The 16451-nt window shown below is 34.3% G+C and overlaps 1 protein-coding gene across 1 annotated transcript in view; it reads right to left on the bottom strand.

The window, feature by feature from the left end:
- Kcnh7 (potassium voltage-gated channel subfamily H member 7) overlaps positions 1-16451 on the bottom strand; it is a 470420-nt gene that overhangs the window by 129050 nt on the left and 324919 nt on the right. The window contains 1 exon segment of the mRNA XM_004629866.1: positions 11291-11446. Coding sequence (XP_004629923.1) covers positions 11291-11446 — 156 coding nt within the window.

Genomic DNA, 16451 nt, shown 5'->3' with positions numbered 1-16451 from the left:
TCTGCCTACTGCCTTAAGATTCACATTATAGCTGGATTCCAATTTGGTTTTGTACTCACTGCTGATAAATCAAAGCCAAATATTTAATATTTGTATCTCAGCATTAGCCAGTTACTGGGTCCAGCCACCTACAGGAGAAGCTATAACCTAGGGTAATACAGTTTCTGCCTTTCAGTACAGTTTCCAGGGTGGGCAGGAGCTTTGAAGCACAGCACTTAATATTCTGAGCAATTGTGCTGTCCTAGTCCTGAGCAAGATGTCTATGTTGTATGCCATAATGTCTAGGATACATAAGAAGATATAGTCATCTGTGGTATTAAAAAGTTATGAATTAATTCTACAGTGAGTTATCCTACAAAACAAGGATTGTAAATTTATAGCGTTATACTTTCTAAAGAGAGGATACTCACATGTCTGACCTTTAAATTGAAAGCCTTAATCTTAATGGGAGAATTTTCTCTAGCCAAATAACTGGATATGCACAGAAGCATGATTTTAATCCTGGAGTCAAAGAAAACAAAATATCAAATTTGATGAGAGATATAGGGAAGATGATAGACACAGCTGCTTTTCTTTTTAGGGAGAAAATTTTCATAGAGGCACCTTATAGGAAATGAGTCTCTACAACTGCTAAAATATATAAGGAGGTATACAACGTTGCCTATGGCTGTTGGAACTACCAAGAATATTGTCAAAGCAGCTGCCATTATTAGCTAGACAGGGAAAGTCACTCCAGTTCTGGGTGACAAATAAACCAGCATAGACAATGCAGTCTTGGAACTAGTGATAACAAAAAGTCTCTAAAAAGTTTATTGACCTTATAACCCCCAAGCTAAATGCAGGGCCCTTTCAAAGAGCAGAAATGGTCAGTAATTTGAAAGCCTAAAAATCTTGTGACATTTCCCAGGGTGACATTTCCTAGAGAAAAAGCAAGAGCTTACAAAATGGCAATGAGTGCAGGATCAAATTGGAATCTTGAAGTAACGTGAGTCTGTAAGCAGTGGGCAGGGGCCGGAGGGCACTAACTGCGGTGTGCAGGGTGGGCAGGGTCAGGGTGCGGCAGCCGCGGCACACTTGCGCGAGGAAATTCAAACACGCTGCTGTTGTCCAAGAGACACTGCTCACTCCCTGGTCAGATCTTGTGAGAGCACAGAAGCAGAAAACACAGATTTGGATAAGGGAGAAAAGATAAAGAAAGAGACTGGAAAAGTGCCAGGCTGCTTGTAACTGTTGAAAGTTAAAATCCTGCAATGAAGATAAACTGAAAATTAAAGCAAGCACACAGTATTATGCATAACCTAATTAGGTTTTTATGGACCTAAAATAACTGCCTAATATATTGTTGCATGATTTACCCATACTGTTATTATTATTCTTTTTCCTTTGAGAGATCTTTCTTTTCTTTCCTAAATGCCAAGTTAAAGAATCCGTTCAGGTCCGGTGGAAATGGTAACACCTTACACTCCATTCACCCCAGATGATCATTTAGTCTTCACCTTGGCACAGACCCCCAGGATGGAGGGGTCTAAGCACAAAGAAGACAGCCACCGGCTTCAAATGCTGCATGAATAGAAATTCCTCTGGATTTGGGTGTTGCTAGGTAACACAATCTTCCAAGTGATGCTTGTGTTAGGTGGGGGCAGTCTCCAGTTGCCATTCATTAACATCACTGTTAGCACAGAGATTAAGAGTATCATTTCAGCTACTAGAAATTTTCTTGGTTTTAGAAATATGAACTTCGCTCAAATAGCAGTAAGACTGACCTAGACCTGACTGCAACTACAACTAAATATTTCCCAGATTTCTCCTTGCAGCCTGATCACGTTTTCTCTTTCTATATAAAAATTAATCTTTGGAAAGAGGAACCGTCCTAACACGGGATCATGGTAGTAAACATTAGTCACATTGCAGAAGCTTTAATTACATTCATCTAAATAATAGATTGTTTCTATTCCTATGCTTGCAGGGTGGGGAAACGCTACGGTACTACCATAACTCTTCCAGAGCTCTTCGTCTAGGAATTAAAGGATGCATTTCAGCTCTAGTAGAGAGCAGTAAAAACCCTTCTATAAAGGCATTTTATAAACGATCTGCACAGGAAAACTCTTTGTTCCTTAGCTTGAAATCTGAAAACAGATATAAATTTGGACAAATGTAGCTGTTTAAGCAAATGTGTATTTTTATGTGTTAATCACCCAGAGTAACTACAAAGCCTGTGAAGAGGTTCGTAGGGCTTCGTATTAGGTAGATAATTATCAATTCTTATTTTATCAGCTCTTATTTTGTGTATATAAACTTAGCTTCACTTAAAGATTTTAGAATAACTCAAACTATAGCTTTAGTAAGCATAAAGATAAAATTCTCTTGGATTTTTGAGAGTACAATTTTGATTGTTTCAAAAGTAATGGAATTTTTATAGTATTTAATAAGATTAGATGAAAAGTCCACTTTTGAAAATTGTCATCAGGATAAGATACTGTAGTACGTTTACTTTATAATATTGTAATGTTTAGATTTACTACAAGTTCATGTTTGTGTGTTTATCTAAATGTTAATTTAGATGCTGGTTTTCAAACTTTTGCATCTACCAAAATGGCATGAAGCATTTTTTAAAGTAAAGATTGCTGAATTTCTGTGTTTGCTTCATGTTTTTGGTGGTGAATTCCAAGAACTTGTGTTTTAAGCATGTTAAAAGATAAAGCTGGTTCTAGCTTTGGGCCCTGTGAGATAGTTCACTGGCTTAAGCACCTGCCTCGCAAGTGCAAGATCTTAAATTCAATCACTGGTACCAAAAAGATAAAAATAAAAATACTGGACCATGGATATAACTCAGTGGCTTAAATGCCTGCCTGGGAATTGAAAGGTCCTAAGTTTGATTTCTGGTACAAAAAAAAAAAAAAAAGAAAAGAAAGAAAGGACAAAGCACACCCAGATAATCATTGATGTGGGCAACTATCTGTGTTTCCTTTAGTAGGAAAAATACTGACCAGTTGTACAAATATGTATTGCATACTTACAATTGACAACATACTATACATGAAAGAGCACCCAGTGACCCTCATGTGAAGTAGAACTGAAGAGCTCCTGCTATTGTACAGAAGCTAGGTGCTCTCCAGTTTGCAAAGGTCCTCGCTTTCCTTTGCATTTCTATCCCTAGCCTTGTTTCATTTCTGTTCTTAGTTGTCTATTAAGCAAGCAGAGGTGACCAGTGTGGTGATAGAGACAGGTACAATGAATCTTGGTTTCACAGGGGCAGCGTGAGTTAGATCTGTCTGGGTGGCACGACAGTCTCTATAGGCAAAGAGCTCTTTGGCATTGTTGTGCTATAGAAGTTAAGATACTATAGTGAAGGGGACACTATTTTATACAGATAAATTGGCATAAAATGAGTGGCACTTTCAAGGAACCACTATTGAAATATGGGGTGTGCTGGAAGATGAGGCTGGGGAAGTGTCTGCAGCCATATTTCCATAGGGCTTTTGTACCATACACACATGGGGTCTTGGAGTTTTACATGTTTAGGCAATAAAGAACCAATGTACTAGAGATAAATAGAGGAGTATTATGATTCATGAATGGAAGAATTCATATGATGTTTGTCATGGCTTGCATTCAGATGTCCCCCTCAAAGCCTCATGCAGTCCGAAGTGGAAACTTTTACAGAGGTGGCAGGATCTAGACTGTGAGATGCGCAGGTCAAGAGCGTGTGATTACTAACTCAGTCCACTGATGGGCTTGGCACTGGCCTTAACCCAGTGGCCTAGATAGAATACAAAAGACGGAGAAAGAAATTGTGAAGGTTGCTCGGACTTGTTGCTTGCTGCCTTCTGCCTGCCCTGCATTGTCATGAATTGTTTCTCCTCTTCAATGCTCCTCTGCCACGTCAGCCTTCCTTGGCATCAGCCAACTACAGACTAAAACTACTCACACTATGAGCCAAACAGACTTTTCCTCCTTTAAATTTGGGTGTTGGGTATTTTGTCTCAGCAACAAGTGAAGTAACTAAGGCAGTACTGAAGAACGGAAACAACCAAGAATAACAAACGTGAGTCTGCTGCATAAGCCCATACAAAGCATACTAAAGGACAGTAGCAAAGGACTACATGAAGGAGATATTTGAATGTGCGTGGTAAACTTTACCCCTCAGTTAGGAGAAGTAAGAATCAGAGGAAAGGAAGCACAGGATCGCATTCAGTTTTCTGGTTTGGATGGCTTGGTTGATGACATCATGTATGATGAATGATGTTTTTTAGGGGATGGGTTGAATGGTAGCTTAAAATGGCAAAGTAAGTTTTAGGTTGAAGTTCTAAGTTTTCAAGAAATACTAAAATCTTCCAAAGAACATGGACAATGGGTATATAAACATTTTTAAAAAATATTTTATTTATTTATTTGATGCAGAGTTCCATTATACAGCTCAGACTCATAGTGATCCTCCTGCCTCAGCCTCCCCAGCATTGGGATTACAGGCATGCACCACCATGCCTGGTTTCAGAGCTAGCACATGTGCCCAGGGTTTCAGGGCTAGCACAGTATACAGTATCAGGGTTTGAACCTGAGTCCTTATGCCTGTTAGGCAGGCTCTTAAACTGCCAACCTATCTCCCCAGATCAAATATTTGGGTTTTAAGTAACAAGAAAAGTCTGAAGAAAGTTGTGGTGCACAAATTGTGATTTGTGAGAAATTCTTTATTCTCTTTGCCACTGATGAGGTGGTCTAAGAGGAATTCACAGAGGAGATAAACAGGACTATTCAAAGCAGATTCTGAGAGATAAACAATGTTTAAGAGTACAGTAAAAGAGAGCCTAGGAATGTAGTTCAGTGGTGGAATACTTTCTCAGTATCTATAGAGACCTGAGTTAGATCCATAGTGCAACAAAAATTATACAAATCAATAAGTAGATAAATAGATTCAGACAAGAGAAGAGAATAGAGTCATAAACACATAAGCAAGTGTCCTTAATTGAGAGTTGCAGGGATTGTGGTGACCTGGAATATAAAGGATGTTAGAGAAGGGAATCTAACTTTACAAAGTTCATTCAGCATAGATGATTAACAGAGTACAATGCAGACTGTTTAATGATAATGAACTGTAAAGAGTGAAGACAGGTTAGTGGGTATAGAAAATCCAAAATCCTGCAGAAAGAGATGAGAAACTCGAGGGAAAGAATCCAAGCGTACACAGAAAATAAAGAGAGATGTAAAATGCAGCAGATTGGTAAACAAATGTCCCATTTGAAGAGGGTGGCCAGGATTACGTTCCAATTTACTGCAAGCACGTGAGAGATGCATAGCTCGATACTCATATTATTCTTTTTAAAATAAGCAAGATATCCTAATTTAATGTGTGACATTCTACTTTTAAAATGTTGGCAACAAATCCAACTAATTAAAACTTTAAAAGATGTGATATGATATAAACAAAATATGTCTGTTGAAGTGTAGGCTATTCATGCCTCGCAGCGTGAGTATGAGCACCAGAGCGAGGAGGAAACACGCAAGAGAGGGGCCTTTCAAAGAGCAGAGTTCGAAAGAACGGATAAGGTATGGATCTCAAGGGCAGATTTGAATGTCATTTTGGCTTTGTCACCAGCTGTGAGATGCATCTGTTCAGGATAAGCTGATTAAGGAATTCCCAGCTAACACCCCCACACCACCCCAAGCTCTGCCCTGAGACGTAAGACATGAAGTCATGCGTGGTGGAACAAAGGAGTGAAGCTGACATCAGGGTCATGGGAAGTGAGGTTCTCAACACTTGCTAAGGGAAAATGATCAGGAATCAGGAGAGTAGAAATTATTTCACTGGAGAGGAAGACCTTCCAGAGAAAGAGGAAGGAACCTAGCAGCAGAGAGAGAAGGCAGTGTGGGGAGGAAAAAGGGAAGTAGGAAAGACTAAAATGTTATACACACATGTAGCAACTTTCCACAGTGTATTTACCCAATATGAATCACAAGTCTGTACTAATAAGTCAAAAATTATTTCACATGTAGCTTTGACACACACTCTCATCTTTTATTAACCGGATAGAATTTATTATCTTTCTGAGAATTAAGAAATCTTAATTTGAACCTATTTCCTGTTAGAAAATGTTAAATTTTACTACAATCTTACTATTTCATATGTTTTTGACCATGATAGCAAATGTTAGATGTACAGTTATATTTAAACCAAAGATAGTCTACATTGATAAAATGTGTGTGTCATTAATTAAAGTCTATCTGGGATGTAGATGCAAGGGTTATCTTTATAATGGCCCAAAACAGGGTCTGATTTTGCAACAATAAAAAATAAAATACATTCCTTGTGGTTTGAAAGTATATAGTAAAATCAAGAAATTTGTTTTATTCAGGTAACCTGTGTGCTTGTATGCATGTGAACTAGAATATGAAATCACACTCATGGTATAGAATAGAAAAATAGGAATTTAAATATAGTTTTTAATAATTTACAATTAAATTTTAATAATCTTATTTAAAATAGGTCATTTATTAAAGTCGAAGACCCTCACATTGAGTGTTAGTAGTGTAAGTGTAAACTCGTAGTCTGGTTGCCTTCTGCATTATAGGAATGGTGCACAGCACAGCTAGCGTGAGCAGAAAAAAAGAGACCAAATCTTCCCTTGTCTAGCAGATTCTTTGGCTGTGACTCAGAGTTGAAAGGGAAAGTACAGTTTTCTTTTTCATTTTGTAACATTTTCACTTTTTAGTTGTGAGAAAAGGAGTTTAATTATATCTTATTTAATAGTAATAGCTATTAAGTAATAGTTAATTGATTTATTTTTGATCAATTTACTAGGTATACCTATTAAAAATAACATATTTGTGTGTTTCATTTCCAGTGGCACAACTCATTTATTTGTGGCTGACCCTGTATCTTTTACAAATATACCTGAGTTTTTCCCAAGAAATGAGTTTACTTTCTTGTGTAGTGTTCTAGTTCTGAAATTAGATGTTAACACTTCTAAACTTCATTCAAGACAACACATTTTTCTAGGTCTCCAGAATTTATTATTTAGTTTCATTTATCATAATCTCATGTTTCTTGTTGTATACTTATTTTCTATCGCATTTTTCTTTTCCTAATTATCTGAATTTAATACTTCATTTAAAAAATATGTGCTTGTTGTTTTGTAAGCCATATTTTTTCCTTTATATTGTAAATACAGGAAAAGTAGCTAAACTTGTGGGAACTAACATCTTCTCAAACAGTAACTCATTTAAATTGTGTAGCTCAGGAGGACCTACACTCACCTGTGCTCCTGTGCGTACACACACACACACACACACACACACACACTCTCTCTCTCTTTGTCTCTCTCATATAGTTATACAAACTTTGTTACATAAGAGATTAAGCATTGATTAATGGAAAATGCAAGTTTAACATTTGCTTTGATGTATAATATACATCTTTGTAGTCAGACTTCCTTTCCACATGTTTTTTAGAACATTGTAAATGGAATAAAAGCTTGAAGTTGAACTGTATGTTTTGAAATAATTATATTCCTGTTTTGAAGATTAAGATAAGCTTTCAAGAAGAAGGGTTTCTCAATTTGCCTACCCTCCCTGACTCCCTCCCTGACTCCTACCCTCCCTGACTCCCTCCCTCACCTTTTCCTCCCTTCCTTCTCCCTCTCTCCCTTCTCCCTCCCCACCTTTTCCCTTTAAAACAGCAACTGCTGGGGACAAAGATACAAAAACAGCAATTGTTATTTATCTTAGACTTGTCTTCAAAGAATACTTTAAAAGAAAAAATCATCAAGGTTTGCCAAAGATGAAACCTAAAGTGAAATAAAAATTGGATAGCATGAGAAGTTACCAAGCATGATTTAAATCTTTTAAGTGTTCTTCTTGATTTAACAACTGATTTTTCAGAAACTGACACCAAGTGAAGGCAAATATAGTTCATGTAGTGACCAAGGGATGTAATCAAAACTGATATACTAGATGTGAATAGAAGCCTTTAGGATGCTTTCGAAAAGATTTTTTTCTACCCACGAGAACTCTCTCCTGTGATTTCTTGTGCAACAGCTGCAGCACTCTGCTCACAACACAAGCAGCTGACTCTGATGGACACAGCGTGATTTGCTCAGAGGGTGTCACTTTAACTTGATACAGAGTTGCAGAAGCTGGTGTTGCAGTCCAGCAAGAAGTGTACAGATCACCCTCCATTTTGGAAATAAACTTTTAGTTCTCTATTTGTATTTAGGTTTTAAATGGACATATTCCTTCTCTTTCTGGTCCTGTGCTTCATTAGGATGCTAATCATCCTCTTTTCCACTCCACCCAATTTGGTGGACCACGCAAGAGAACTGTTCCAACGGGAAAAGCAAAGAATATGAGAAGACAAAGAAAAAAACTGAATAGGAGCCATCCTCCCCTACAAATGGTCTTATTGATAGTCACAACAGAAAAAGCTAGTGACAGTAGAAGTATGCAATGGAAGCATTCAATGAGGGCTGACTCTTTAGTGTAAAATATAACAAAGTCAATGCAATTGTTATCTTAAAGGGACAAGAATTTGGGATACAGATAGCTTTCTATGGTAGTCCAGGTTTGTTACTAAAAGAGGTCATTTGTGAGAGGGGTGTGGATTATTTTATCTGTTTTCCTCATCCGATATTTTTCAGAGTAAAACATTTAGACATCAAATTATATTACATTAAAATATTTGTCTTAATAGAATATTACTCTAATGCTGTTTAGACATACCAAAGGATGAAAATGATACTATAAAAATTAATGTTTGCTTTAGGTTTACAATATTAGGTTTGGAGCAAATATGTATATGTATATCAACTATTGGAATATTGTATAACAATTTACTAAAATTATTTATTAACATTAGCTAGAGAACCTCAACAGCATTTGAAGTCCCATGTTAGTAAACTACATTCATAAAACACTATAAAAATAAGAAATGGTGAACTAGGATACTGAAAAAGCATTTTGTAAATTTGTGTACCCATTGTAATAAATGGAAACATCCTTAAAATTATAAACCACCTAAAGCTCACACTATATGCTTTCATTTGAATGAATAGGAAACACAAATAGCTTTTACCCAAATATCAGAGAAAAAGCATGACAATATTCACCATATTTTTAATGATACATCAGCAGTAATAGTGATACATTGAGAAAACAGAAAAATCTATTAGATGAATAAAAATTGGAAGAAAAATCATGAGATAATCTCTTTCATATGATACTAAATAAACTCATGAGAGTTAGTGTATGTGCAGCTGGGAGCTGAGAGAATTCACTTAGGGAGGGTAGAAAATTAACAAAAGTTCAACTGTCTATGTATGTACAAAACCTGAGCAGAAGACAGAAGAAAAGCACAGATCTCATTTCTAATATCAACAATAAAAAAATAAATGCCAAGGAACAAATGAATCTGGTGGAAAAAAATATTGTATACTCTTAAGAGACACAATCTTGGATTTAAAAAATGCAAACAGCTGACATGCTTTTGAATTGATGGACTCAATATCACAATGACAGAAATTCCTTTCTTGTTAATGTATGAAATTCATAGAAACCCAATAGAAATGCCAAATGGATTTTGCTCTGAATTTTAAAAAGTTGTTTCTGAAGTTCTTGTGCACACAAGAAAGAATCCAAGGTTATAAAATTAATACTAATGAATAAAGGAGTATGTTATACCAAGCAGTTATCACATCTATAAATCAATATGATTCAAAAAATAAATAGCCATCAGAACAGAAAAAGAAGAATATGGAGACAGATTCAAACAAATAAGGAAGTTTGGAGTGTGATAAAGTTTAGTATGGGATCATAAATTATTGGTTAAAAGGTAGAGATTTAGTAAGTGCTGTTAGATCAATCAGAAAGCCATTGATAAAAGATAAATGTATACCTCAAGGTACACATCAAAATAAATTTAAAATGGATCAGAAATCCTAATAAAATTTATAAAATTTCCAGAAAAAAAAGCAAGTGAATCCATTTATATCCTTGGAGTGGATTCAATGAGAAGAAAGATTTGTACTAATAGTGTTTGGACAGGATATCATGTCTGCATCTTGTACTATGAATAACCACTATGAAGACAGCAATATGCAGTATATTAATTATTAAAACTGTGCTATTGGGGCTGGGGAGATGGCTCAGTGGAATAAGCGCTTCCCTGGTAAGCGCAAGGGCCTGAGTTCAATCCCTGGTTCTGGAAAAACAAAACAAAACAAAAAAACCCAAAAACTGTGCTATTAATAGGTTTTGAAACTATCTCATTGCTATTCTTTTCTCAATAAAATTTAAAAAAAAACACAAAAAAACCCTTTGAGTGGTGAAAGATTTTCTATTACAAATCAGAACTCAGAAGCTGAAAATAGAAAAGGTTTGTCAAGTAGTAAGTAGTATATCGCCAAAGGAGAAACACAACAAGAAAAAAAAATCTTCCTATAACAAAAAACATGAAAAAGCAAAAGACAAATTATTTCATTGGGTGCACTTTGCCACTTATTTTACTAATAAACATGAAAAAAATCACTAAAAAATGTTAAAAATAAACATTTAGCTGGGTGTGGTTTCACACCTGGTAATCCCAACACTCAAGAAACTGAGGCAGAAGGATTGCCCAGAGTTCAAGGTCAGCCTGGGATACATGGGGAGAGTCTGCCTCAAGGAAAAAAAATAGAAAAAGAAAGAAATGAACAGTTGACAGAAAGGGCAATCTAGTTTGCTTAAAAATATGAACCTCACTAATAAAAAGATAAATATGAACTAAAAGTACACATGTATCTTATTGACAGAATTCTAGAGACTGACTGAGTCAATATGTCCTAGGTTTGAAGAATAGAGTGCATATATTGCTGGGGAGACTATAAAATCTTTCAAACTGTGTAGAAAGAAAGCTGACAGTATGTGAGAAGACTAGCCATGCATAGACTCTTTGACCAAGGAATTGCATTCAGAAATCCTGAAGATACATTTGTCTAAAAAAATGCATATACTCACATGAAAATCCATAGGCATAATTTTATGATATTATTTTAATAGCTAAATTTTGGGAACCAACTAAATGTCCATCGGTTGGGGATTAATTTAATAAATTATTACATATCCAAGTCAAATGACTTCCAAAACAAATTGATACATTCTATAAAGCACCAATGAATAACATCAGCTATAACTTTCTTATGTAAAATGGTATTCCTACAAATGTAAACATAGTTTTTGAAAAGTGAACCACAATAAAAAAGTAGATTAAATTACTACAATAACAGAGCCTCCAGAGCCTTAAGGAAATATTGCTTTTACTTACGGTTTACACTTTTGACTGGTAATATTGGGTTTACCCTCTCTGGGGAGGCAGCGTTTTCCTCGTCCGTCACGTACTCAAAATTAATGATGAACATCATAGCCACACCCTCTTGGTTTTTCACTGGAATTATGTGGGTGTTACAAATGAAAGTAGACCCTGAGGAGAAGAAAAATAAGCATTAGATAAAAACTGTGACTTCATTTTGAACCATCAATAATATTCCATTTAAAATACACTCTTGCAGAATATTCTTACAATAACCTCAGAAATTCAATAAAATAATTTAATTTTGTTTTATATTTTTTGATACTATCTTTTTAAAAATGATTTTATTAAGAAATAAATAGCAATGAGACAGTTTCAAAACCAATTAGTAGGAAAGTTTCAATAATTAATACATTGGATATTATTGTCTTCATAGTGGCTATTCATAGTAAAGATGCAGTTATCATATCCCGTCCACAAATATTATAGCACAAATCTTTATATTCATTGAATTAAGAGAAAGTAGCTGTATATTTATCATAACTATTTTGAATATACAGATACAAAATGGTCTTTAATTTGTATCCCCTTTTTTTGTTTAGTTTTACCAGATGTGGGTATTCCATTGTCATTTAAATATTGTAGGTGCATAAATTCAGCAAAATATTCTAATATAGTCCAGTAGTCCATAGTATCCGTAGGACTGGCAATGTCAGAAGTTGTTGCCTTGAGTCTTTTGCAGCTCAGCATATTAATTGCTTCATATTTTAAAGCATACATTTTTTAAAATTTTTTAGACTTTTCTTTAAAGTTTTATTAGTACAGTTTATTTTAAAAATAACACTTAATATAAATACACATATCACATTACCATGTATTGTTCATAATATAACCAGCGGAATCTGATCCTTTCATCTTTTTCCATAATTTTATTGAGAAACAAATAGCAATGAGACAGTTTCAAACCAAATTGGTAGGACAGTTTCAATAATTCACACATTGCATACATTCTTCCTAGTGGTTAATTGCTGTACAAGATGCGGACTTGATATCCTATTTACAAACACCATTAGAACAAATCCCTCTATTCATTAAGAGAATGTAACTATATATCTATCCTAACCATTTTGAATACACAGATACAAAATGGACATTCATTTGTACCCCCTTTTTGTTTAGTTCCGTCATTTGAATATTATGGGTGTGTTAACTCAGCAAAATATTCTAAAAGAGTCCAGTAGTCCACAATAGTATTGGGTCTTCTGCTTCTGACAAAGCATGCATATTTATATATGAAGAAAAATACATAAATATTTTACAATAATTAAGTTAGTATATTGTGTTAAAACAATATGAAATTCTACTAGGTTTCAAACCCATTCTTATAATAGTTGATATAGGAAAAAAAGAAATATTAAGAATATGAAAAATATTAGCCTGTATTTTATATATTTGTATTAAATTCAAACCTGTATGAAATATAGCTGCATAAACAATAAAGGTAACTCATACTATATCATCTTGATTTTATCATTAAATTAATTTTATCTTTTTTTCTCCTTCAATTTCTTGGAAATAGAGTAGTAAACTGTTCATTTCATCTTGGATATATTTCAAAAATTGTTCAAAACTAACAATATCTAAATTTCGATGTTTTATTTGCTTTTTTAATCTGATAGAAAAATAAGAACATTAAGTTTGATCCCTGGTTACGAAAAAAAAAAAAAAAAGAAAAGAAAAGAAAAAAGAAAAACAAAAAATAAGAACAAATTTTTGTCTTTATTATCCTGTTAATTTGACACTTTACTATCTTGAGCTTTGGCATTCTTTAAATCACTCATCTTCTAATTAGGTGACTTCTACTACTCTCTTTTGAGATGACATCCAGTATTTCCTGTTAAAATGAGTTCTCGAATTCCCTATTAAAATGACCTCTGGTAGTTTCTCAAAGCAATTTCTTTATATCCTCAATATTTGAAATTTTTCCTCTGATAGTAGTACAAATCTTCATGCTGGGGCTCAAAAGTATTGTTTGAAGTGTGATAAAAAATGGTATATGTTTATATAAAAATGTATTGCAGTGAAACATTACCATAAACATCGTCCAAACACACAAGTACTATTCTCCCTTTAAACAAGCTTATTCCATCTTTCTTGCCTCTTTCCGAAGGAGTTCTAGAAGTCAATTTTTTTGAGTGTCTTTAGTTGTACTGTCTAGCTGCCCGAATATTCTAAGTCAACTTAAAATATTTACTCTTGATGGTCTTTTTGACTTTGGGGAAGAAATTGAAGTTCCAAATTGCATAGTGTCAAATCCAGTGACTAAGGTGGAAGATGAAAAATTAATATTTGTTTTTTAAAAATAATTATTATTTTATTAATTTTATTGAGAAACAAATAGCAATGAGACAGTTTTGAAACCAATTAGTAGGACAGTCTCAATAATTAATGCATTGCATATTGTTATCTTTGTAGTGGTTATTCATATCTTGTACTATGAATGTACCAATTTCTGACATTGCCAGTCAAGCAGAAGACCCAGTACTATTATGGACTACTGAACTCTTTTAGACTATTTTGCTGAGTTTATACACCTATAATATTTAAATGATGGAACTTAACAAAAAAAGGGGATACAGATGAATGTCCATTTTGTATCTGTGTATTCAAAATGGTTAGGATAGATATATAGATACATTCTCTTAATGAATAGAGGGATTTGTTCTAATGGTGTTTGTAAATAGGATATCAAGTCCGCATCTTGTACAGCAATTAACCACTAGGAAGAATGTGTGCAATGTGTGAATTATTGAAACTGTCCTACCAATTTGGTTTGAAACTGTCTCATTGTTATTTGTTTCTCAATAAAATTATGGAAAAAAATAAAAGTCTATCATAATACTTAAAAAAAAAGATTCAAAATGATATCCTGTCCAAACGCTATTAGCACAAATCTTTCTTCTCACTGAATTAAGAGAAAGTAGCTGTGTATCTATCCCAACTATTTTGTATATATAGATAGAAAATGGTTATTCATTTATATCCCCTTTTTCATTTAGTTTTGTCAGAGATGGGTATTTCAAAAATCTAATATTTGTTCCAGCCTGCTTTTTCATTCAATGGCAACTGACAACAGTGTTCACCCTTTGATCAGAATTCATGAAGGTGCTCATGAAAGAAGTCTTGAAGAACAGCTACAGATAGTGGCAAGAATGACGGCCTAAGTGTGTCTGGGGGTGAATTGATGACAGCGTGTCTTGTTGTAATGAATATTTGTATTCAAGCATTCACTCTAAGTTTTGACCACCTCTAGCATTTTTTAAATGTAAAAACTTCAGAAAGTACTCTTGATCTCTCAAAAAATAGTGTAAGTTTTTATTTTGCTGAGATAATTTTGCATCTGTTAGAGAGTAATAGTTCAATGTAGAGGAAGAAGTAAGTCCAAAACAAGGCTGGCCTGGCAGGAACTTCAGAGGCTGAGTGTGGGGACATTCGCAGATAAATGAAGAAGAGAGTTGGAACCCCTAACATTCACAAGGGACAGTGGATGCTAACATTCCAAAATGACATCCCCTCCGTCTCTGACTAGAAAGGGAAACAAGTAAGAAATAAGTCTCCTCCTTCCCCCTGGCTCTTGCTACTAGAGCTGGTAACAAAATCTTTTATGGAAACCGTGCTACTGTAGACCAACAATATCACAAAGAACAACTTCTGAGGGTTGGCTTGGAGATTTAAGAACGACTTGTGAAAATACATCAGTGAGTAAATTTGTGCTCGTGGCCAAAGCACTGATTTACATACATGCTTGTAGGACACAGATTCATAGGCTGTTCGTTAGGGATGACTTTGTTTTAGTTATAAATTTGATTTTTCCAATATGGATAGTGTCCTAAATTTAAAGTGAAGAAGACATTGAAAACTGTGCTTTAATAGTGACATGCCACACTTTCAGCGGAAGCTACATCTTCAATTCATTTAAAAAATAGTTAGCACGAGCACTTGTCATGGTTTCCATGGAAACAGGTGGGCTGAATTTAGTAAACAGAAAATAAGCAATTTAAGGCTGTTCCATTAGAATTAAATATAGAAGTGCTTCAGGCAAGGCATCACAATACACACTGGCTACCCAGAGAGTCTGAAGAGATGTGAGAAATAGCCATTATGTACTTTCCTAATGAACCAAAATACATATTGATTTTACTACTTAAAATGACGTTTCCTGGATCACTTAGACTGTCATTGTGAATACACAGATTTGTTGCTTAACAGTTTCAAATCTTTCAACATTTGGGGTATACTGCTGGTTGCAAAACAAAATATAAAACAGATTTTGAGAAACCAATAAATAAAAATATGAGGATAGACATCTAATAAGTCTGTACTAGAACAGAGTGATTTTGCTTTTGGAAATGAAAGGAAAAATCATGGCTTTCCATACAAATGTAGGTTTAAAAATTTATAACCTAGGATTTAAAATCATAAAATTATAGTGCTCCATAAAAAGTCTAGGTATATGCATTGGTTCCATGGCATACTGAACAAGTTTAATTAATCTGGTATTTCCAGACTACTATCATGTTTCTATTAAGTAATATATCTCATTTACAGTCAACTGGAGGCACACATTTACGTGTTTTCATTTTTAGTTTTGGGATTTAATATTGCCATCAATCTTGCATGGCCTCCCAGAAAGCAGACAATGAAAGGAGATGCACTGAATTTAGAAGAGGAGAATAGATCACATTTTATACTGCAAAAATATGTTAGCTTGGATAATTCACCACCTCCACGTTCTGTCAGGATACTACTTTGGAATATGGATTTTCCCTAAGATTCATCACTGTGTGCTGCTGAATAATTTTTTCTTAATGAAATACTGGGAACAAAAGCAATGACATCAAAATACAGGCAGTAGTAATTTATCATAAAAGAAAATAGACATATACAATAATATTTAAAGAAAAAACTAAACAAATATGGAAAATACTTTGTCAAAATTCATATTATATTCATATGAAATTAAGGGACATTTGCTAACAATGTATTTACTATGATAACCATTAATTATAAAGTTGTACATGTGGCTATACTGTACTTCTATTATTTAGATTTTGGTCCATTTCTGTATTTTATCTCCTAAGTGAAAACATTCCCAAAATTGGGAAGCATATTTTGG

The sequence above is a fragment of the Octodon degus genome, unplaced genomic scaffold (assembly GCF_000260255.1).
Source record: "Octodon degus isolate 3935 unplaced genomic scaffold, OctDeg1.0 scaffold00032, whole genome shotgun sequence".
Classification (NCBI taxonomy): Eukaryota; Metazoa; Chordata; class Mammalia; order Rodentia; family Octodontidae; genus Octodon; species Octodon degus.
Note: the sequence above shows the minus strand (reverse complement) of the source record. Positions and strands in the feature narration are given on the sequence as shown.